Below are 22656 nucleotides of genomic sequence, written 5' to 3'. Positions count from 1 at the left end.
CACACAATGGACCAGCAGTCCTGCCAAGCATCGAAACAAAGGTCCTCACGCCCACCATCTGAGCATCCTGAAACCATCCCATTTCATGGATGTTGCTCTTACAAAACTAAGAATATTAAGATCACAGAAATCTAAGAGAAAAAGGATGACTGCACCAAGATACTTCATCACTCTTCATGTTGCAACTGTTTATACCAAATATAGAGAACTAAAAATCACTCATACAAGTCCTTATTGCCTGTCTTTGGTACTCGGTTATGATGTGCTCCTACGATGCGCTTCCCCAGGGGCTGCAGCAAGGGAGACTAATGGGGTGCCACAGGGATCGGTGCTGGGGCCTCAACTATTTACAATCTACATTAATGACTTGGCTGAAGGGACCGAATGTAATGTAGCCAAGTTTGCGGATGATACAAAGATGGATGGGAAAGCAACTTGTGCACAGGACTCAAAGAATCTGCAAAGGAATATAGACAAGCTAAGTGAGTAGGCAAACATTTGGCAGATGGAGTATAATGTGGGAAAGTGCGAGGTTATCCACTTTGGCAGGAAAAATAAAAAAGCAAATTATTATTTAAATGGAGAGAGATTACAAAATGTTACAGTTCAGAGGGACCTGGGAGTCCTTGTACATGAAACACAAAAAGTTAGCATGCAGGTACAAGAAGTAATCAAAAAGGCAAATGGAATGTTAAATATAGAAGAAACATAGAAGAAAGGAGCAAGAGTAGGCCATTCGGCCCCTCGAGCCTGCTCCACCATTTAATGAGATCATGGCTGATCGTCCAAATTCAGTACCCTGTCCCTGCTTTCTCCCCATATCCCTTGATCCCTTTAGCCTTAAGAAATATATCTAACTCCTTCCTGAATATATTTAATGAATTGGCCTCAACTGCCTTCTGTGGTAGAGAATTCCACAGGTTCACCACTCTCTGGGTGAAGAAATTTCTCCTCATCTCTGTCCTAAATGGCTTACCCCTTATCCTTAGACTGTGACCCCTGGTTCTGGACTCCCCGACCATCGGGAACATCCTTCCTGCATCTAGTCTGTCTAGTCCTGTAAGAATTTTATAAGTTTCAATGAGATCCCCTCTCATTCTTCTAAACTCCAGCGAGTATAAGCCCAATCGACCCAATCTCTCCTCATACGTCATTCCTGCCATCCCAGGTATCAGCCTGGTGAATCTTCGCTGCACTCTCTCCATGTCAAGAACATCCTTCCTCAGATAAGGCGACCAAAACTGCACACAATACTCAAGGTGTGGTCTCACCAAGGCCCTGTACAACTGCAGCAAGACATCCTTGCTCCTGTACTCGAATTCTCTCGCTACGAAGGCCAACATACCATTTGCCTTCTTAACTGCCTGCTGCATCTGCATGCTTACCTTCAGTGACTGGTGCACAAGGACACCCAGGTCTCGTTGCACTTCCCCTTCTCCCAATCTATTGCCGTTCAGATAATAATCTACCTTCCTGTTTTTGACACCAAAGTGGATAACCTCGCATTTATCCACATTATACTGCATCTGCCATGCATCTGTCCAATCACCCAACCTGTCCAAATCACACTGGAGTTTCTCGGCATCCTCCTCACAGCACACATGCCCACCCAGCTTTGTGTTGTCTGCAAACTTGGAGATATTACATCTAGTTCCCTTGTCTAGATCATTAATATATATTGTGAAATAGCTGGGGTCCCAGCACCTATCCCTGCGGTACCCCACTAGTCACTGCCTACCACTCGGAAAAAGACCCGTTTATTCCAACTCTTTGCTTCCTATCTGCCAACCAGTTCTCTGTACCTTACCCCCAATCCCACGTGCTTTAACTTTACACGCTAATCTCTTATGCGGGACCTTATCGAAAGCCTTCTGAAAGTCCAAATACACCACATCCACTGGTTCTCCCTTATCTATTCTACCAGTTACATCCTCAAAAAATTCCAGTAGATTAGTCAAGCACGATTTACCTTTTGTAAATCCATGTTGACTTTGTCCGATCCTGTCACTGTTTTCCAAGTGCTCTGCTATTACATCTTTTATAATGGCCTCTAGCATTTTCCCTACTACTGATGTCAGGCTTACCGGTCTATAATTCCCCGTTTTCTCTCTACCACCTTTTTTAAATAGTGGGGTTACATTAGCTACCCTCCAATCCATGGTAACTATGCCAGAGTCTATAGAATTTTGGAAGATGACCAGCAATGCATCCACTATTTCTAGGGCCACTTCCTTAAGTGCCCTAGGATGTAGATTATCAGGCCCTGGGGATTTATCAGCCTTCAATCCCGTCAATTTCCCTAAAAATATTGATTTCATTCAGTTCCTCCCTCTCATTAGACTCTATGGGCTAAAAATTCGGTGGCGCCCCAAGCTCGCCTGGGCGCCGGAAGTCCTGCCCCGGAAGGAGCCGGGAGCGCCAGCGGGATAGTCAGTTTGAGCGCCCCAAACGGAAGCGGGGCGCTGCTCGAGGCGCCCCGCGTCCCTCTTGGGGCGCTGAAACTGAATATCGCAGCGCAACATGCTGCAGAGCCACATGCTGCGGCACGGCGCGCTGCGGTACTGCAGGCCTTCCTCCCCTTCTTAAAGGGGCGGGGCCTGCACCAGCGCGATCTCTGATCGCGAGTGCCGGCAAAAGAGCCCGGCACCGAGGAGACGTGCCGGGCTCTTGGGACACAGCCGGCACTGCCCGGTGGGGGGGTGAGATCAGGAGGCCGGGGATGGCGGTGCGAGGAGCTGCTGGCAGGCGGCCAGCGAAAAAAATGGCCGCCCCCCACCTCCCCTTTAATTAGCGCCACTACCGCCACAGGTAGGCCCCACTGAACCGGTCGCGATTTGCGACCGGTGCTACGGGGGGGCGTGACCCAATATCGCGTTCGGGGTGGTAGCGGGGTGCTGCGCACACTGATGACGTCATCGGTGGTGGCGCAGCGCTACAGGCAAACGCCGCCATTAGCGCCCCGCTAAATTTCGCGGGAGGTGTGGCCAGTGGTGCTAAAACCACTAGGTGCCCTCTTTAGGTGCTAACTGGTGGCGCAGCCCACCGAATTTCTAGGCCTATGTTCCTTGACATCTCTGGGAGGTTATTTGTGTCCTACTTTGTGACGACAGAACCAAAGTATGTATTTAATTGGTCAGTCATTTCTTTGTTCCCCATTATAAATTCCCCTGATTCAGACTGCAAGGGAGCTATGCTTGACTTCACCAATCTTTTTCTCTTCACATATCTATAGAAGCTTTTACAGTCAGTTTTTATGTTCCCTGCAAGCTTCCTCTAATACTCTATTTTCCCCCTCTTAATGAATACTTTTGTCCTCCTTTGCTGAATCTTAAACTGCTCCCAATCCTCAGGTTTGCTGCTTTTTCTGGCCCATTTATATGTCCTCTCCTTGGATCTTATGCTATCCCTAATTTCCCTTGTTAGCCACGGTTGCGCCACCTTTTTTGTTTTATTTTTATGCCAGTGATGAACAAATTCTGCAGTTCATCCATGTGATCTTGAAATGTTTACCATTGCCTATCCACCTTCAACCCTTTAAGTAACATTCCCCAATCCATCCTAGCCAACTCGCACCTCATACCATCATAGTTTCCTTTATTTAAATTCAGGAACCTAGTCTCTGAGTCAATTACTTCACTCTGCATCTTAATGAAGAATTCGATCATATTAAGATTGCTCCTCCCCAAGGGGCCTCGCACAACACGATTGCTAATTAATCCTTTCTCATTACATAATACCCAGTCTAAGATGGCCTGATTTCTAGTTGGTTCCTCGACATATTGGTCTAGGAAACCATCCTGTATACACTTTAGGAATTCCTGCTCCATAGTATTGTTACTAATTTGGTTAGCCCAATCTATATGTAGATTAAAGTCACCCATGATAAATGCTGTGCCCTTATTGCACGCATCTCTAATTTCCTGTTTAATGCCATCCCCAACCTCAGCATTACTGTTTGGGGGTCTGTATACAACTCCCACTAACGTTTTCTGCCCCTTGGTATTTCTCAGCTCTACCCATACAGATTCCACATCATCAGAGCTAATATCCTTCCTTACAATAGTGTTAATCTCCTCTTTAACCAGAAATGCTACCCCACCTCCTTTTCCTGAATATTGAATACCCCTGGATGTTGAATTCCCAGCCTTGGTCAACCTGGTGCCATGTCTCCATAGTCCCAATTATATCATATCCATTTACATCTATTTGCGCAGCTAATTCATCCACCTCATTACGAATGCTCCTTGCATTAAGACAGAAAGCCTTCCGGTTTGTTTTTTTAACACTCTTAGTGCTTTTAGAATTATTATTTACTGTGGCCCTGTTTGATTTACACACTTGATTTCTCCCTTCCACTTTTGCTTTTCTCCTTCCTGTCTTTTGCTTCTATCCTTGCTTCCCTTTCCTCTGTCTCCCTGCACAGGTTCCCAACCACCTGCCATTTTAGTGTAAACCCTCCCCAACAGCACTAGCAAACACTCCCCCTAGGACATTGGTCCCGGTCCTGCCCAGGTGAAAACCGTCCTGTTTGTTCTGGTCCCGCCTCCCCCAGAACCGGTTCCAATGTCCCAGGATTTTGAAACCCTCCCCCTTGCACCATTCCTCTAGTCACGTATTCATCTGAAATATCCTTCTATTTCTACTCTGGCTAGCACGTGGCACTGGTAGCAATCCTGAGATTACTACCTTTGAGGTCCTAAGTTTTAATTTACCTCCTAACTCCCTATATTCAGCTTTTAGGACCTCATCCCATTTTTTACCTATATCATTGGTACCTATATGCACCATGACAGCTGGCTGTTCACCCTCCCCCTCCAGAACGCCCTGCAGCTGCTCCGAGACACCCTTGACCCTTGCACCAGGGAGGCAACATACCATCCTGGAGTCTCGTTTGCGGCCGCAGAAACGCCTATCTATTCCCCTTACAATAGAATCCCCTATCACTATAGCTCTCCCACTCTTCTTCCTCCCGTCCTGTGCAGCAGAACCACCCATGGTGCCAGGAAGTTGGCTACTGCTGCCTTCCCCCAATAAGCCATCTCCCCCAACAATATCCAAAGTGGTATATCTGTTTGAGAGGGGGATGGCCACAGGGGACCCCTGCACTACCTGCCTGCACCTACTACTCTGTCTGGCGGTCACCCATTCCCTTCCAGCCTGTGCAGCTTTTACCTGCCGTGTGACCAACTCCCTAAACATGCTATCACGATGTCCTCAGCATCGCAAATGCTCCAGTATGTATCCATTCACAGCTCCAGCGCCGCAATGCGGTCTGCCAGTAGCTGCAGCTGGATACACTTCCCGCACACATGGTCGTCAGGGACACAGGAAGTGTCCCTGATTTCCCATATAGTGAAGGAGGAGCATGCCACGGGGCCGAGCTGTGCTGCCATGGCTTACGCTTTAATTAATTTAAATTAAATTAAATCAAATCAATACCACTAATTACACTACAATTAAATGCTATACTCAAGGGCCCTTGTTTACTCGCACTCCCCACTACACAACAGAGACCCTAGAATCTATAAACCACAAAAATTAAGTTTGGCCTTTATTGCAAGGGGGTTGGCGTATAAAAGCAGGGAAGTCCTGCTACAACTGTATGGGGTATTGGTGAGACCACACCTTGAGTACTGCATACAGTTTTGGTCTCCTTATTTAAGGAAGGATATAATTGCATTGGAGGCAGTTCAGAGACGATTCACACGGTTGATTCCAGAGATGAGGGGGTTGACTTATGAAAAAAGCTTGAGCAGGTTGGGCCGATACTCATTGGAATTTATAAAAATGAGAGGTGATCTTATTGAAACATATAAGATTCTGAGGGGGCTCGACAGGGTAGATGCAGAGAGGATGTTTCCCCTCGTGTGGAAATCTAGAACTCGGGGGCATAGTTTCAGAATAAAAGGTCACCCTTTTAGAACTGAGATGAGGAGGAACTTATTCTCTCAGAGGGTCGTAAATCTGTGGAATTCTCTGCCGCAGAGAGCCGTGGAGGCTGGGTCATTAAATACATTTAAGTTGGAGATAGACAGATTTTTACAAGATAAACTGGACCCTGGACTTCCTAACAAACAGACCCCAGTCTGTCAAATTAGGCAACCACACCTCCCCCCCCCCCGACCCTGAACACGGGGGCCCCACAAGGATGTGTGCTGAGCCCCCTCCTCTACTCCCTCTTCACCCACGACTGTGTGGCTGTTAATGGTTCCAACACCATCATCAAGTTTGCAGATGACACCACGGTAGTAGGCCAGATCACCAACAACGATGAGTCAGCCTACAGGGAGGAGGTCCAGCATCTCGTGAAGTGGTGCGCCGACAAGAACCTGGCCCTTAACACCAAGAAAACAAAGGAAATAATCGTGGACTTCAGGAAGTCCAAAGACGGAAGTCACACCCCCATCCACATCAATGGGGCGGAGGTGGAAAGGGTGGCCAGCTTCAAGTTCCTCGGAGTCCACATCACGGAAGACCTCTCCTGGTCCCTCAACACCTCCTCTCTGGTGAAGAAGGCCCAGCAGCGCCTATATTTCTTGAGGAGGCTGAAGGGATGTAATCTGTCACCCCCGATCCTCTCTAACTTCTACCGCTGCACTATAGAGAGCATCCTGACAAACTGTATCACGGTATGGTACGGCACCTGTAGCTCCCATGACCGGAAAGCCCTGCAGCGGGTAGTCAAAACTGCCCAACGCATTACCGGCACCCGGCTACAGACCATAGAACATATATCAGAAACGCTGCCTATGGAGGGCACGGTCCATCATCAAAGACCCTACCCACCCCAGCCACAGTCTGTTCGCCCTCCTACCATCTGGAAGACGCTACAGATGCACTCGCACCCGTACGACCAGATTTAGGAACAGCTTCTTTCCCAGGGCTGTCATCCTACTGAACTCCACAAATAAACACTAAAGCCTGCACATCTGCCGATGCACTTTATTATGGTCATATTTATGCTAATATATATGTACAAATGTATGTTGAAATGTTTAAGTGTCCTAATCCAAATTGTACACTCTCGGGAGCCGCAAGCCTACATTTCGTTGTACTGCACTTGTGCACTAACAATGACAATAAAAGTTGATTTGATTTGATTTGATTTGATTTGAAGGGTTATAGGGAGCGGATGGGGTGCCAGTCAAGTGGGATGCTTTGTCCTGGATGGTGTTGATATTCTTGAGTGTTGTTGGAGCTGCACTTATCCAAGCAAGTGGAGAGTATTCCATCATACTCCTGGCTTGTGCCTTGTAGATGGTGGAAAGGATTTGGGGAGTCAGGAGGTGAGTCACTCGCCGCAGAATACCCAGATTCTGACTTGCTCTTGTAGTCACAGTATTTATGTGGCTGGTCCAGTTAAATTTCCGGTCAATGGTGACCCCCAGGATGTTGATGGTGGGGGATTCGATGGTGGTAATGCTGTTGAATGTCAAGTGGAGGTGGTTAGACTCTCGCTTGTTGGAGATAGTCATTGCCTGGCACTTGTGCGGCATGAATGTTACTTGCCACTTACCAGCCTAAGCCTGAATGGCGTCCAGGTCTTGTTGCATGCGGGCATGGACTGCTTCATTATCGGAGGAGCTGTGAATAGAACTGAACTCTATGCAGTCATCAATGAACATCCCCACTTCTTATGATGGAAGGAAGGTCATTGGTGAAGCAGCTGAAGATGGTTGGGCCTGAAACACTGCCCTGAGGAACTCCTGCAGTGATGTCCTGGGGCTGAGATGATTGGCCTCCAACAACCACAACCATCTTCCTTTGTGCTAGGTATGACTCCCCCCGATTCCCATTGACTTCAATTTTATTAGGGTTCCTTGATGCCACACTCGATCAAATGCTGCCTTGATGTTAAGGGCAGTCACTCTCACCTCACCTTTGGAATTCAGCTCCTTTGTTCATGTTTGGACCAAAGCTATAATGAGGTCAGGAGTCGAGTGGTCTTGGTGGAACCGAAACTGAGCATCAGTGAGCAGGTTATTGGTGGGTAAGTGCTGCTTGATAGCACTGTCGACGACACCTTCCATCACATTGCTGATGATCGAGAGTAGGCTGATGGGGCGGTAATTGGCCAGATTGGATTTGTCCTGCTTTTTGTGGACAGGACATACCTAGAATAGAATCATAGAATGGTTACAGCACAGAAGGAGGCCATTCGGCGTGTCGAGCCCATGCCTGCTGTCTGCAAGAGCACTTCAGCGAGTCCCACTTCCCTGGGCAATTTTCCACATTGTTATGTAGATACCAGCATTGTAGCTCTACTGGAACAGCTTGGCTAGAGGCATGGCTAGTGCAGGCGTGATGAGATGCTCTTGAAGCCCCGTCCTTTGAAAGCCAGAGGAGATGCTGAACCTTCGAGCCAATATGGTAGCTGTCGGAGCTGCCACCAGAGACAATGTTCCTGAAGATCCCACCAGAGGCAGTGTTCCTGGAGCTGCCACCAGAGGCAGTGTTCCTGGAGTTGTCCACCAGAGGCAGTGTTTCCGCAGTTGGCCACTTGCTGTATGGGTGACTGCATGGTCTCACTGCTGTTAACAAGACCCCACACAAGTTGAAGCTCAACTCCATTATAATGCTTGCCATCTCACTGGCAGGTAGTCAATGTTCCTGGTGTACAGCAATCAGTCTCCTTCTGTAGCAGCTTCAGTGTGTCATGTAGAGTGAGATTGCTGTAAGGTGGGAAAAAGTGGGCAAGTCATGTAGAAACTCTGTGGAACATGGCCTCCAGCCTCCCCTGCCCATAATGTCCTGGCCTCCTCCTTGAGTAGGGATAGGATGTGACCACTCCTTGTCTGATCCCACGTATTGTGCGCCAGCTTGTCCTGCAAGAATGAAGGCTCGGTTGTGTGAATCTTTAATGCTGTTGTAATGTCTATGGCAGGAGCTGTCCATGTTCCACATGTAGTCTGCAGCAGATGGGACAACGCTGGCAGCCTAGGCAGCACAGACTAGGAATGTCAGCCTAGATTTTATGCTCAAGTCTCTGGAGTGGGACTTGAACGATTTTCTGACTCAGAAGCAAGAGTGCTGCCCACTGAGCCACAGCTGACACCTTGTGGCTATGTGTAGGTTCTATAACTCCCTGCTCGCATCATGGTAGAACTTAATGGCCTCGTCATTCTGCTGTTGAGCAGAGCTTTGCTCAATGGCCACTCTATCCTAAATTGGTATTTGGGGTCTTGATTCAGTCACCTGCTGGTCACCAAGTGCTGGGTTTCAGTTTCTGCCACAAGGCTCGAAATCACCCCACAGAGTTACCGTCACACAATCGACTCTTGAACGTATCATTTAACTTGACACAATTGCATTGGGCTTTCTTATCTTTAAATAACTGAACCCCACAGACGTGGATCATGTACAAAATTTGGTCTGTAATAAAGTTTATAGTAATCACAATGATAAGAGTCATTAAACTTTACACAAGACATTAAACCTTATGTCATTGAAGGATAAATAAGCTGTGGAAAATCCTTACAGTACTAAGGTTAATTTCTGTCTTACACAATAAGTTGGCGCAGCCTTGCACACGCGAACACTTGTACATTGATTGTGAAATAGGAGCAGAAACCCAGGCCTGTTCTACCATTTTGTTATCCATGGCAGCTTAAATCTTTTGGATTTTCATTCCCTGCATTCTCTCCATCACCCTTAACACGCTTATCCCTGAAGCAAGTATCGGGCTTTGTATTGGATTTGTATCTATGGCCTGCCTGGGCACCGAGTTCCACATTCTCACAACTCTTTGTGTGAAGGTTTTTCTGGATTTACTTTTAACGAGTTTAATTTGAATTCTAAGATCAGATCCCCAAGACATCTGATGAGCCAAAAGCTACAAATGTCCTTGGATAAAAGCAGAAAATGCTGGAAATACTCAGCAAGTCAGGCAGTATCCGTGGAGAGAGAAACAGAGTTAACGTTTCAGCTCGATGACCTTTCGTCAGAACTGGAAAAAGTTGGAGATGTAACAGGTTTTAAGCAAGTACAGGGACAGGGAAAGGGGGAGGGGAGGAAAGAACAAAAGGGAAGGTCTGCGATAAATTGAAAGGCAGGAGAGATTAAATGACAAAAGGGGTGATGGTGCGAGGCAAAAGGGGATGGTAATGGGAAAGTAAAGAAACAAAAGATGGGTCTAGAGGAGGTGAAAATGGGTATATCAGAATTATTACCAGCAACTGCTGCCTGAAAAAATGGGAGCAGTGGTCATGGTCTGAAATTGTTGAACTCGATGTTGAGTCCAGAAGGCTGTAAAGTGCCTAATCGAAAGATGAGGTGCTGTTCCTCGAGCTTACGTTGAGCTTCATTAGAACAGTGTAAGAGGTTGAGGTCAGAGTGGGAGTGGGATGGAGAATTAAAGTGACAAGCGACTGTGTTTGGTCTCCCCAATGTAGAGGAGACCGCATTGTGAGCAGCGAATATAGTACACTAATTTGAAAGAAGTACAAATAAATCGCTATTTCACCTGGAAGGAGTGTTTGGGGCCCTGGACAGTGGGAAGGGGGGAGGTATAAGGGCATGTGTTGCATCTCCTGCGTTTGCACGGGAAGGTGCCGGGCGAAGGGGAAGGTGTGTTGGGGGTGATTGAGAAGTGGACTAGGGTGTTGCGAAGGGAGCGGTCCCTACGGAATGCTGAAAGGGGAGGTGAGGGGAAGATGTGTTTGGTGGTGGAATCACGCTGGAGGTGGCGAAAATGACAGATGATGATCCGTTGAATGTGGAGGATGGTGGGGTGAAAGGCGAGGACACGGGGAACCCTATCGTGGTTCTGGGAGGGAGGGGAAGGGGTGAGAGCAGAAGTGCGGGAAATGGAACTGACATGGTCGAGGGCCGTGTCAACCACGGTGGAAGGGAATCCTCGGTTGAGGAAAAAGGAAGACATAGCAGAATCATTCGTATGGAAGGTGGCATCGTCAGAACAGATGTGACAGAGACGGAGAAACTGGGAGAATGGAATAGAGTCCTTACAGGAAACGGAGTGGGAGGAAGTATAGTCCAGGTAGCTGTGGGAAGCAGTGGGCTTACAGTGGATGTTTGTCGATAGCCTATCCCCAGAAATGGAGACAGAGAAGTCAAGGAAGGGAAGGGAAAAGTTAGAGATGGACCATGTGAAGGTGAAGGAAGGGTGGAAATTGGAAGCAAAGTGAATGAAATACAGTCATCAATGTACCCAGAAAAAGAGGTGAGGGAGGGGACCTGAGTAGGACTGGACAAAGAACAAAGAATTTTCCACATATCCCACGAAAAGGCAGGCATAGCTAGGTCCCACGCGGGTTCCCATAGCAACACCTTTAATTTGGAGGAAGTGAGTGGAGTCAAAGGAAAAGTTGTTCAATGTGGGAACAAGTGCAGCCAGGCGGAGGAGGGTGGTGGTGGAAGGGGATTGGTTTAAAGATGCGGAGAGTCCTCAGGCTGTCCTGGTGCTTTTGTAACTGTCCTTAGATCCTCTGTTGAGGGGTGGCGAGGAGGAGGGAGGCCTAGACTGCTCCAATCCTCTTCTTTCTCCTCTGCCAGAGTGCAATTCTCAGGATCACCCCATGAAGAAATAATTGCAGTTCCTAAAGTCCCTCTAGTGTTCTGGAGCCTTCTTCAACTGCTGCAGTCCGTGGGTAGAGTTCAGGAGCTGCAGCATTTCTAAAACACTATCGAATACTAGCAAAATGTCTCCTAAAACTTTCCGCAGTTTTACCGGAGGATCCCTTTAAATATCGCAGAAAATGTCTGCATCCCGATTTGGGCAGAATCGGAAATAGGACTGGGGGCTGTAATTTGACTCCAATTAGCATATATTAATGAGACTCTCGCCTGATTCCCGCGGGACCTCTGACCACCTGGAAACCAGCGAGGGGAAGGCTGCACACTCACTCCGCATTTCCTTGTACTCGCTAGTTTGGTTCCATGACCACCCTGATTATATGCGAAGTGGTCGGGACACGGAAATGGCTGTCTCATGTCTGACCAGAAAAATAGGGGTAAGGAAACCTTTTAAAAGGGAAGTGAATAAATATTTGGAAAATAAAAATTTACGTGTGTAGGGAAAGGACAGAGAATGGGACTGAGCAGATAGCTCTTGGAGTGCCAGCACAGACATATTGGGTCAATTGGCTTCCTGCTGTGCTGTAAAATTATATGATTCTAGCAACATAGGAACAGGAGGAGGCCATTCAGTCCCTTGAGCCTGTTCTGCCATTCAGTGAGATCATGTCTTATCTGCGATCTAACTCCATATCCCCATCTTTGGCCCATATCCCTTAATACCTTTGACTAACAAAAATCTATCAATCTCAGATTTAAAATTAACAATTGGCCTAGCGTCAACTGCCATTTGTGGAAGAGAGTTCCAAGCTTCTACCACCCTTTGTGTGTAGAAGTGTTTCCTAACTTCACACTTGAAAGGTCTGGCTCTAATTTTTAGGCTGTGTCCCCAGTCCTTCACTCTCCAACCAGCGGAAATAGTTTCTACCCTGTCAGTTCCCCTTAATATCTTGAAAACTTCGATCAAAACCATACCTTAACCACCTAAATTCCAGGGAATACAACCCTAATTTGTGTAATCTCTCCTCGTAATTTAACACTTGGAGTCCAGGTATCATTCTGGTAAATCTACACTGCACTGTTCCAGTACAGCTACAAAACTGGCACCTACCCGACAAAGTGGAAAACTGCCCAGGTATGTGCTCTCCACAAAAAGCAGGATAAATCCAATCCGGCCAATTACTGCCCCATCATTCTACTCTTAATCATCAGCAAAGTGATAGAAGGGGTCATGAACAGTGCTATCAAGAGGTACTTACTCACCAATAACCTGTTCACCGACACACAGTTTGGGTTCCGCCAGGGCCACTCAGCTCCACACCTCATTACAGCCTTGGTCCAAGCATGGACAAAAGAGCTGAATTCCAGGTGAGGTGAGAGTGACTGCCCTCAACATCAAGGCAACATTTGACCAAGTGTGGCATCAAGGAGTCCTAGTAAAACTGAAGTCAATGGGAATCAGGGGGAAAATTCTCCACTGGCTGGAATCATGCCTAGCACAAAAGAAGACGTTTGTGCTTGGCCACTATATCCTTCCTACGGTGTACTGCCCAGAACTGCTCAAAGTACTCCAGCATAACTTCTACCCCTTGTATTGTAGTCCTCTAGATATAAAGGCCAGAATTCCATTAGCCTTTTTGATTATTTTCTGTACTTGTACAAGACATTTTAATTATCTATGTACCTGGACCCCTAAGTCTCTTTGGGCCTCACTGTTTCTTCCTTTTTACTATTTAGAAAGTACCCCGTTCTATCATTTTTAGGCCCAAAGTGGTTGACCTCACAGTTGCCTACATTGAAATCCATTTGCTGCAGTTTTCCCCCATTCACTTAATCTATTAACATCCCTTTGTAGATACACTGCTTACAGTGCCACCTATCTTTGTTTCATCAGCAAAGTTGGATATGTGGCTCTCTTTCCCCATCATCTAAGTCATTCATAAATACAGTGAATAGTTGAGGCCCCAACACAGATCCCTGCAGGACACCAATAGTCACATCCTGCCAATTTGAGTACCTGCCCATTATCCCTACTCTCTGTCTCCTGCCGCTGGGCGAATCTCCCAACCAGGTCAATAGTTTGCCCTCAATTCCATGGGCTTCAACTTTAGCTAACAATCTCTTATGAGGGACTTTATTGAAGCCTTCTGGAAGAGCATGGCCCAGATATTCCGATCGCAGGCCTCCCACGGGCGGAGGACTGCAATCTGGAAAAATCTGTGCCCTTACCTGAGGGCTCCCGGGACGCGCACAATTCCGATGCTGGGCCTCTCCAAACTGCCAGTGCGCAGGGCCCACGTATCCCAGAGGCGCAGGTAATTTGCAGCATCCCTGGGATCACGTGGGCCATGGGGAGCCAATCACAGAAGGGACTCTCCATTCATACATTTGACAGGAAGACCTCTAGCAATTTCCCCACAACAGATGTTAGGCTAACTGGTCTATAATTCCCTGGTTTCCCTCTCTCGCCATTCTTAAAAAGCAGAGTGACATGTGCAATTTTCCAATCTAAAGGAACAGTGCTGAATTGAGAACACTGGAATATTTAGCTCCCAGTCATGCTCAGCTTGTAGCCAGGCCTCTATGATGGCTATTACATCATACCCTTTAAACTGAATTTGTGCTTCTAATTCACTTGTTTTATTCCTTATATTTGTGTATTTGTGCACAGAACTCAGATCTGGGAAACTGTCCCCACCCTGTCCAAATTTCCTGACGGTGTATTTCTCACTTTCTGTACTCTGACCTTTGCTCTCAAGCCTTCTTTTTCTTATCTTCAGTTAATATTATTTCTACCCAAACCCTCCACCCACCTGCAGCACCTGCTGGGATATCGTCCCAGTGCATGAACATGGTTTTGATTCTCTGCAAATGTCTTTCTTTTCCATCACCCCCAACACCCTCTCCCCTTTCCACAGCACCTTCCCGTGCAAGCGCAGGAGATGCAACACATGCCCTTTTACCTCCCCCCTTCCCACTGTCTAGGGCCCCAAACACCCCTTCCAGGTGAAACAGTGATTTACTTGTACTTCTTGCTATTTAATATACTGTATTCGCTGCTCACGATGCGGTCTCCTCTACATTGGGGAGACCAAACGCAGATTGGGTGACCGCTTTGCAGAACGCCTCCGGTCAGTCCACAAGCGTGTCCTTGAGCTTCCGGTTGCTTGCCATTTTAATTCTCCGCTCCATTCCCACTCTGACCTCTCGGTCCTCGGCCTCCTACACTGTTCCAATGAAGCTCAACGTAAGCTCAAGGAACAGCACCTCATCTTTCTATTAGGCACTTTACAGCCTTCTGGACTCAACACTGAGTTCAACAATTTCAGACCATAACCATTGTTCCCATTTTTTCAGACGGCAGCTGTGGTGGATGATTCTGATATTCCCATTTACAGCCCCTCTAGGCCCATCTTTTGTTGCTTAACTTGTCCCATTACTATCTCCTTTTGCCTTTCACCATCATCCCTTTTGTCATTTAATCTCTCCTGCTTTCCACCCTATCTCAGACCATCCTTTTGTCCTTTCCTCCCCTCCCCCGTTCTTTGCCCCTACACTTGCTTAAAAACTGTTACATCTCTAACTTTTTCCAGTTCTGACGAAGGGTCATCGACCTGAAACGTTAACTCTGTTTCTCTCTCTACAGATGTTGCCTGACCTGCTGAGTATTTCCAGCATTTTCTGCGTTTCTTTCTTTTAAATGCCAGCCTCATGAGATCTGGATTCGAGGTTACTCAGGTGATTCTGACGACTGCCAACACTCCAACCATTTTGCACCTCCTGGCCTCGTGTTCAATGCATTCCTTGTGCACTTCCCTCAGTCTCACTAACTAATCCTCACTGGGTGTCTCTAGGCTGTGCTTGGGAGGGTGACATTAAATCACAGGGGTGGAGGAGAGACGTGGGGGCTTTGCAGAAGCAGAGATGGATGAGTGCTACTGTCACCTGGACCCCCGGCACCCCACCTGGACCCCCGGCACCCCACCTGGACCCCCGGCACCCCCACCTGGACCCCCGGCACCCCCACCTGGACCCCCGGCACCCTCACCTGGACCCCCGGCACCCTCACCTGGACCCCCGGCACCCTCACCTGGACCCCCGGCACCCCCACCTGGACCCCCGGCACCCTCACCTGGACCCCCGGCACCCCCACCTGGACCCCCGGCACCCCCACCTGGACCCCCGGCACCCTCACCTGGACCCCCGGCACCCCCACCTGGACCCCCGGCACCCTCACCTGGACCCCCGGCACCCCCACCTGGACCCCCGGCACCCCCACCTGGACCCCCGGCACCCCCACCTGGACCCCCGGCACCCCCACCTGGACCCCCGGCACCCTGACACTGTCAACTGTATACAGTAAACTGCAGCAAATATCAAATTTTGGACCAAATGCAACATAAGCCGAGGAATAGCACAACCCTACAGTCAAAACACTGAACAGCTGCATTTTAAAAATGAAAGTAAATTCCTTTAAAGCATCGCTCGAGGTTGTAATAAATTAAACGTCATTATTTTAAAGTAATTCTCACAGGTTTAAACAATCTGTTCACTTCACGATTCAGACTCGGTGTTTGTCCCGGACTCTCGCTTACCTTAATAACCTGATCCCGGATAATGACCGGCCCGACAAAGATCAGCACTACTCCGAGTCCGGCGAGCAGGAGCCCGACCAACAGCACCAGCACCGATCTCCTCACCGTCACCCTCATCGCCACAGCTCGGGAACTGCCGGCACCTGAGCAACAACCGGCACCTGGAGGAGTGGCCAGCAATTAAGGGAGGGGCGGTGCAGCACTTGTTAATAATCTAAAGAAACCGAGATTCCCAACACCTGGCCAGTCATACCACCCAACACCTGGTCACTCACACCTCCCTACACCTGGCCAGTCACAGCTCCCAAAACCTGGCCAGTCACAGTTCCCAACACCTGGCCAGTCACAGCTCCCAACACCTGGCCAGTCACAGCTCCCAACACCTGTCCACTCATATCGCCCAACACCTGGTCACTCACACCTCCCAACACCTGGCCAGTCACAGCTCCCAACACCTGGCCAGTCACAGCTCCCAAAACCTGGCCAGTCACAGCTCCCAACACCTGGCCAGTCACAGCTCCCAACACCTGGCCAGTCACAGCTCCCAAAACCTGGCCAGTCACAGCTCCCAACACCTGGCCAGTCACAGCTCCCAACACCTGGCCACTCATACTGCCCAACACCTGGTCACTCACACCTCCCAACACCTGGCCAGTCACAGCTCCCAACACCTGGCCAGTCACAGCTCCCAACACCTGGCCAGTCACAGCTCCCAACACCTGGCCAGTCACACCTCCCAACACCTGGCCAGTCACAGCTCCCAACACCTGGCCAGTCACACCTCCCAACACCTGGCAGTCACAGCTCCCAACACCTGACCAGTCATACCTCCCAACACCTGGCAGTCACAGCTCCCAACACCTGGCCAATCACACCTCCCAACACCTGGCAGTCACAGCTCTCAACACCTGACCAGTCACACCTCCCAACACCTGGCCAGTCACACATCCCAACACCTGGCCAGTCATACCGCCCAACACCTGGTCACTCACACCTCCCTACACCTGGCCAGTCACAGCTCCCAACACCTGGCCACTCGCACCTCCCAACACCTGGTCACTCACACCTCCCAACACCTGGCCAGTCACACCTCCCAACACCTGGCCAGTCACAGCTCCCAACACCTGGCCAGTCACACCTCCCAACACCTGGCCACTCATACCGCCCAACACCTGGCCAGTCACAGCTCCCAACACCTGGCCAGTCACAGCTCCCAACACCTGGCCACTCACACCTCCCAACACCTGGCCACTCATAGCACCCAACACCTGGCCAGTCACAGCTCCCAACACCTGGCCAGTCACAGCTCCCAACATCTGGCCAGTCACAGCTCCCAACACCTGGCCACTCATACCGCCCAACACCTGGTCACTCACACCTCCCAACACCTGGCCAGTCACACCTCCCAACACCTGGCCACTCATACCGCCCAACACCTGGCCAGTCACAGCTCCCAACACCTGGCCAGTCACAGCTCCCAACACCTGGCCAGTCACACCTCCCAACACCTGGCCACTCATACCGCCCAACACCTGGCCAGTCACAGCTCCCTACACCTGGCCAGTCACAGCTCCCAACACCTGGCCACTCGCACCTCCCAACACCTGGTCACTCACACATCCCAACACCTGGCCACTCACACCTCCCAACACCTGGCCAGTCACACCTCCCTACACCTGGCCAGTCACACCTCCCTACACCTGGCCAGTCACAGCTCCCAACACCTGGTCACTCACACCTCCCAACACCTGGCCAGTCACAGCTCCCAACACCTGGCCAGTCACAGCTCCCAACACCTGGCCAGTCACACCTCCCAACACCTGGCCAGTCACAGCTCCCAACACCTGGCCAGTCATACCGCCCAACACCTGGCCAGTCACAGCTCCCAACACCTGGTCACTCACACCTCCATACACCGGGCCAGTCACAGCTCCCAACACCTGGCCAGTCATACCATCCAACACCTGGTCACTCACACCTCCCAACACCTGGCCAGTCACAGCTCCCAACACCTGGCCACTCGCACCTCCCAACACCTGGTCACTCACACCTCCCAACACCTGGCCACTCACACCTCCCAACATCTGGCCACTCACATCTCCCAACACCGGGCCAGTCACAGCTCCCAACACCGGGCCAGTCACAGCTCCCACCACCTGGCCAGTACCCACCTCCGAACACCTGGCCAGTACCCACCTCCGAACACCTGGCCAGTCACACCTCGCAACACCTGGCCACTCGCACCTCCCAACACCTGGCCACTCACACCTCCCAACACCTGGCCAGTCACACCTCCCAACATCTGGCCACTCACACCTCCCAACACCTGTCCACTCACACCTCCTAACACCTGGCCAGTCACACCTCCCAACACCTGGCCACTCACACCTCCCAACACCTGGCCAGTCACACCACCCAACATCTGGCCACTTGCACCTCCCAACACCTGACCACTCGCACCTCCCAACACCTGGCCACTCACACCTCCCAACATCTGGCCACGCGCACCTCCCAACACCTGGCCACTCACACCTCCTAACATCTGGCCACTCACACCACCAGCAGCTGGCCAGTCACACCTCCCAACACCTGGCCACTCACACCTCCCAACATCTGGCCACTCACACCTCCTAACAGCTGGCCACTCACACCTCTTAACATCTGGCCAGTCACACCGCCCAACACCTGGCCACACACACCTCCTAACATCTGGCCACTCACACCTCTTAACATCTGGCCACTCACACCTCCCAACATCTGGCCACTCACACCTCCCAACATCTGGCCAGTCACACCTCCCAACACCTGGCCACTCACACCTCCCAACACCTGGCCACTCACACCTCTTAACATCTGGCCAGTCATACCTCCCAACACCTGGCCACACACACCCCCTAACACCTGGCCACTCTCACCTCGCAACACCTGGCCACTCACACCTCTTAACACCTGGCCACTCACACCTCTTAACACCTGGCCACTCACACCTCCCAACACCTGGCCAGTCACACCTCCCAACACCTGGCCAGTCACACCTCCCAACACCTGGCCACTCACACCTTGCAACACCTGGCCACTTGCTCCTCCCAACACCTGGCCACTCACACCTCCCAACATCTGGCCAGTCACACCTTCCAACAACTGGCTACTCACACCTCCCAACACCTGGCCACTCACACCAGCAACATTTGGCCATTCACACCTCCCAACACGTGGCCACTCACACCTCCCAACAGCTGGCCAGTCACAACGCCCAACACCTCGCCACCACACCTCCCAACACCTGGCTGGTCACACCTCCCAACATCTGGCCAGTCACACCTCCCAACACCTGGCCACTCGCACCTCCCAACACCTGGCCACTCGCACCTCCCAACACCTGGCCAGTCACACCTCCCAACACCTGGCCAGTCACAGCTCCCAACACCTGGCCAGTCACACATCCCAACACCTGGCCACTCATACCACCCAACACCTGGCCAGTCACAGCTCCCAACACCTGGCCAGTCACACCTCCCAACATCTGGCCAGTCACACCTCCCAACACCTGGCCACTCGCACCTCCCAACACCTGGCCACTCGCACCTCCCAACACCTGGCCAGTCACACCTCCCAACACCTGGCCAGTCACAGCTCCCAACACCTGGCCAGTCACACATCCCAACACCTGGCCACTCATACCACCCAACACCTGGCCAGTCACAGCTCCCAACACCTGGCCAGTCACACCTCCCAACACCTGGCCACCCACACCTCCCAACACCTGGCTGGTCACACCTCCCAACATCTGGCCAGTCACACCTCCCAACACCTGGCCACTCGCACCTCCCAACACCTGGCCACTCGCACCTCCCAACACCTGGTCACTAGCGCCCCCCAACACCTGGCCAGTCACACCTCCCAACACCTGGCCACTCACACCTCCCAACACCTGACCACTCACACCTCCCAACACCTGGTCACTCACACCTCCCAACATCTGGCCACTCGCACCTCCCAACACCTGGCCACTCGCACCTCCCAACACCTGGTCACTCACACCTCCCAACATCTGGCCACTCGCACCTCCTAACACCTGGCCAGTCACACCTCCCAACATCTGGCCACTCACACCTCCCAACACCTGGCCACTCACACCTCCTAACATCTGGCCATTCGTACCTCCCAACACCTGGCCATTCACACCTCCCAACATCTGGCCACTCACACCTCCCACCATCGGGCCACTCTCACCTCGCAACATCTGGCCAGTCACACCTCCCAACACCTGGCCACTCACACCTCCGAACACCTGGCCAGTCACACCTCCCAACATCTGGCCGCTCACATCTCCCAACACCAGGCCAGTCACACCTCCCAACATGTGGCTAGTCACACCTCCCAACACCTGGCCACTCACACCTCCCAACATCTGGCCACTCACACCGTCCAACATCTGGCCACTTGCTCCTCCCAACACCTGGCCACTCACACCTCCCAACATCTGGCCAGTCACACCTTCCAACAACTGGCTTCTCACACCTCCCAACACCTGGCCACTCACACCAGCAACATTTGGCCAGTCACACCTCCCAACACCTGGCCACTCACACCTCCCAACACCTGGCCAGTCACACCTCCCAACACCTGGCCACTCGCACCTCCCAACACCTGGCCGGTCACACCTCCCTACACCTGGCCACTCGCACCTCCCTACACCTGGCCAGTCACACCTCCCAACACCTGGCCAGTCACACCTCCCAACACCTGGCCGGTCACACTTCCCAACACCTGGCCACTCGCACCTCCCAACACCTGGCCACTCACACCTCCCAACATCTGGCAACTCACGCCTCCTAACACCTGGCAACACACACCTCACTAATGCCCTATTACCTCTGTTAAGCTTTCTGGCCCTTAGAGTCATAGAGTCATAGAGTAATACAGCACAGATAGAGGCCCTTCGGCCCATCGTGTCCATGCCGGCCATCAAGCCCTGTCTAATCTAATCCCATATTCCAGCATTTGGCCCGTAGCCTTGTATGCTATGGCATTTCAAATGCTCATCCAAATGCTTCTTAAATGTTGTGAGGGTTTCTGCCTCCACAACCCTTTCAGGCAGTGAGTTCCAGACTCCAACCACCCTCTGGGTGAAAAAGTTCTTTCTCAAATCCCCTCTAAACCTCCCGCCCTTTACCTTGAATCTATGCCCCCTAGTTATTGACCCCTCTACTAAGGGGAAAAGCTCCTCAGCATCCATCCTATCTATGCCCCTCACAATTTTGTACACCTCAATCATGTCCCCCCTCAGCCTCCTCTGCTCCAAGGAAAACAAACCCAATCTGCCCAGTCTCTCTTCATAGCTGAAGCGCTCCAGCCCTGGTAACATCCTGGTGAACCTCCTCTGCACCCTCTCTAACGCGATCACATCTTTCCTGTAGTGTGGCGACCAGAACTGCACACAGTATTCCAGCTGTGGCCTAACCAGTGTTTTATACAGCTCCATCATAACCTCCTTGCTCTTATATTCTATGCCTCGGCTAATGAAGGCAAGTATCCCATATGCCTTTTTTACCACCTTATCCACCTGTTCCGCCGCCTTCAGGGATCTGTGTACCTGCACACCCAGATCCCTCTGACCCTCCGTCTTGCCTAGGGTCTTACCATTCATTGTGTATTCCCTTGCCTTGTTAGACCCCCCAAAGTGCATCACCTCGCACTTTTCCGGGTTAAATTCCATTTGCCACTGTTCCGCCCATCTGACCAACCCATCTATATCGTTCTGCAGACTGAGGCTACCCTCCTCGCTATTTACCACCCTACCAATTTTAGTATCATCCGCGAATTTACTGATCATACCCTTTACATTCATATCCAAGTCATTAATGTAGACCACAAACAGCAAGGGACCCAGCACCGATCCCTGTGGTACCCCACTGGCCACAGGTTTCCAGTCACAAAAACAACCTTCGACCATCACCCTCTGCCTTCTGCCACTAAGCCAGTTTTGTATCCAATGTGCCAAGGCACCCTGGATTCCATGGGCTCTTACCTTCTTGACCAGTCTCCTGTGCGGGACTTTATCGAAGGCCTTACTGAAATCCATGTATACCACATCCACTGCGTTACCCTCATCCACACACCTAATCACCCCCTCAAAAAATTCAATCAAATTAGTCAGACATGATCTTCCCTTGACAAAGCCATGTTGACTATCCCTGATTAATCCTTGCCTCTCCAAGTGGAGACAAATTTTGTCCCTCAGGATTTTTTCCAGTAATTTTCCTACCACTGATGTTAGGCTCACTGGCCTGTAGTTCCCCGGTTTTTCCCTACTACCCTTCTTGAATAATGGTACTACATTAGCGGTTCTCCAGTCCTCTGGCACATCCCCTGTGGCCAGAGAGGTCCTGAATATATGTGTTAGAGCCCCCGCAATCTCCTCCTTTGCCTCACACAGCAGCCTGGGGTACATTTCATCGGGGCCTGGGGATTTATCCATTTTTAGGCCAGCTAAAACCGCCAATACCTCCTCCCTCTCGATGTTAAT

The 22656-nt window shown here is 50.7% G+C and overlaps 1 protein-coding gene across 1 annotated transcript in view; it reads right to left on the bottom strand.

Annotated features, from left to right (window-relative positions):
• Positions 1-16472, bottom strand: part of LOC147103488 (scavenger receptor class B member 1-like) — a 119775-nt gene extending 103303 nt beyond the window's left edge. The window contains exon 1 of the mRNA XM_086011814.1: positions 16128-16472. Within this exon, the coding sequence (XP_085867940.1) occupies positions 16128-16244 (117 nt within the window). The 5' untranslated portion in view covers positions 16245-16472. The remainder of the gene's footprint in view (positions 1-16127) is intronic.
• Positions 16473-22656: the final 6184 nt, after the last annotated feature.

Source organism: Somniosus microcephalus, chromosome 19 (genome assembly GCF_052327205.1).
Source record: "Somniosus microcephalus isolate GS21.2 chromosome 19, FLI_Smic_1.0, whole genome shotgun sequence".
Lineage (NCBI taxonomy): Eukaryota > Metazoa > Chordata > Chondrichthyes > Squaliformes > Somniosidae > Somniosus > Somniosus microcephalus.
Note: the sequence above shows the minus strand (reverse complement) of the source record. Positions and strands in the feature narration are given on the sequence as shown.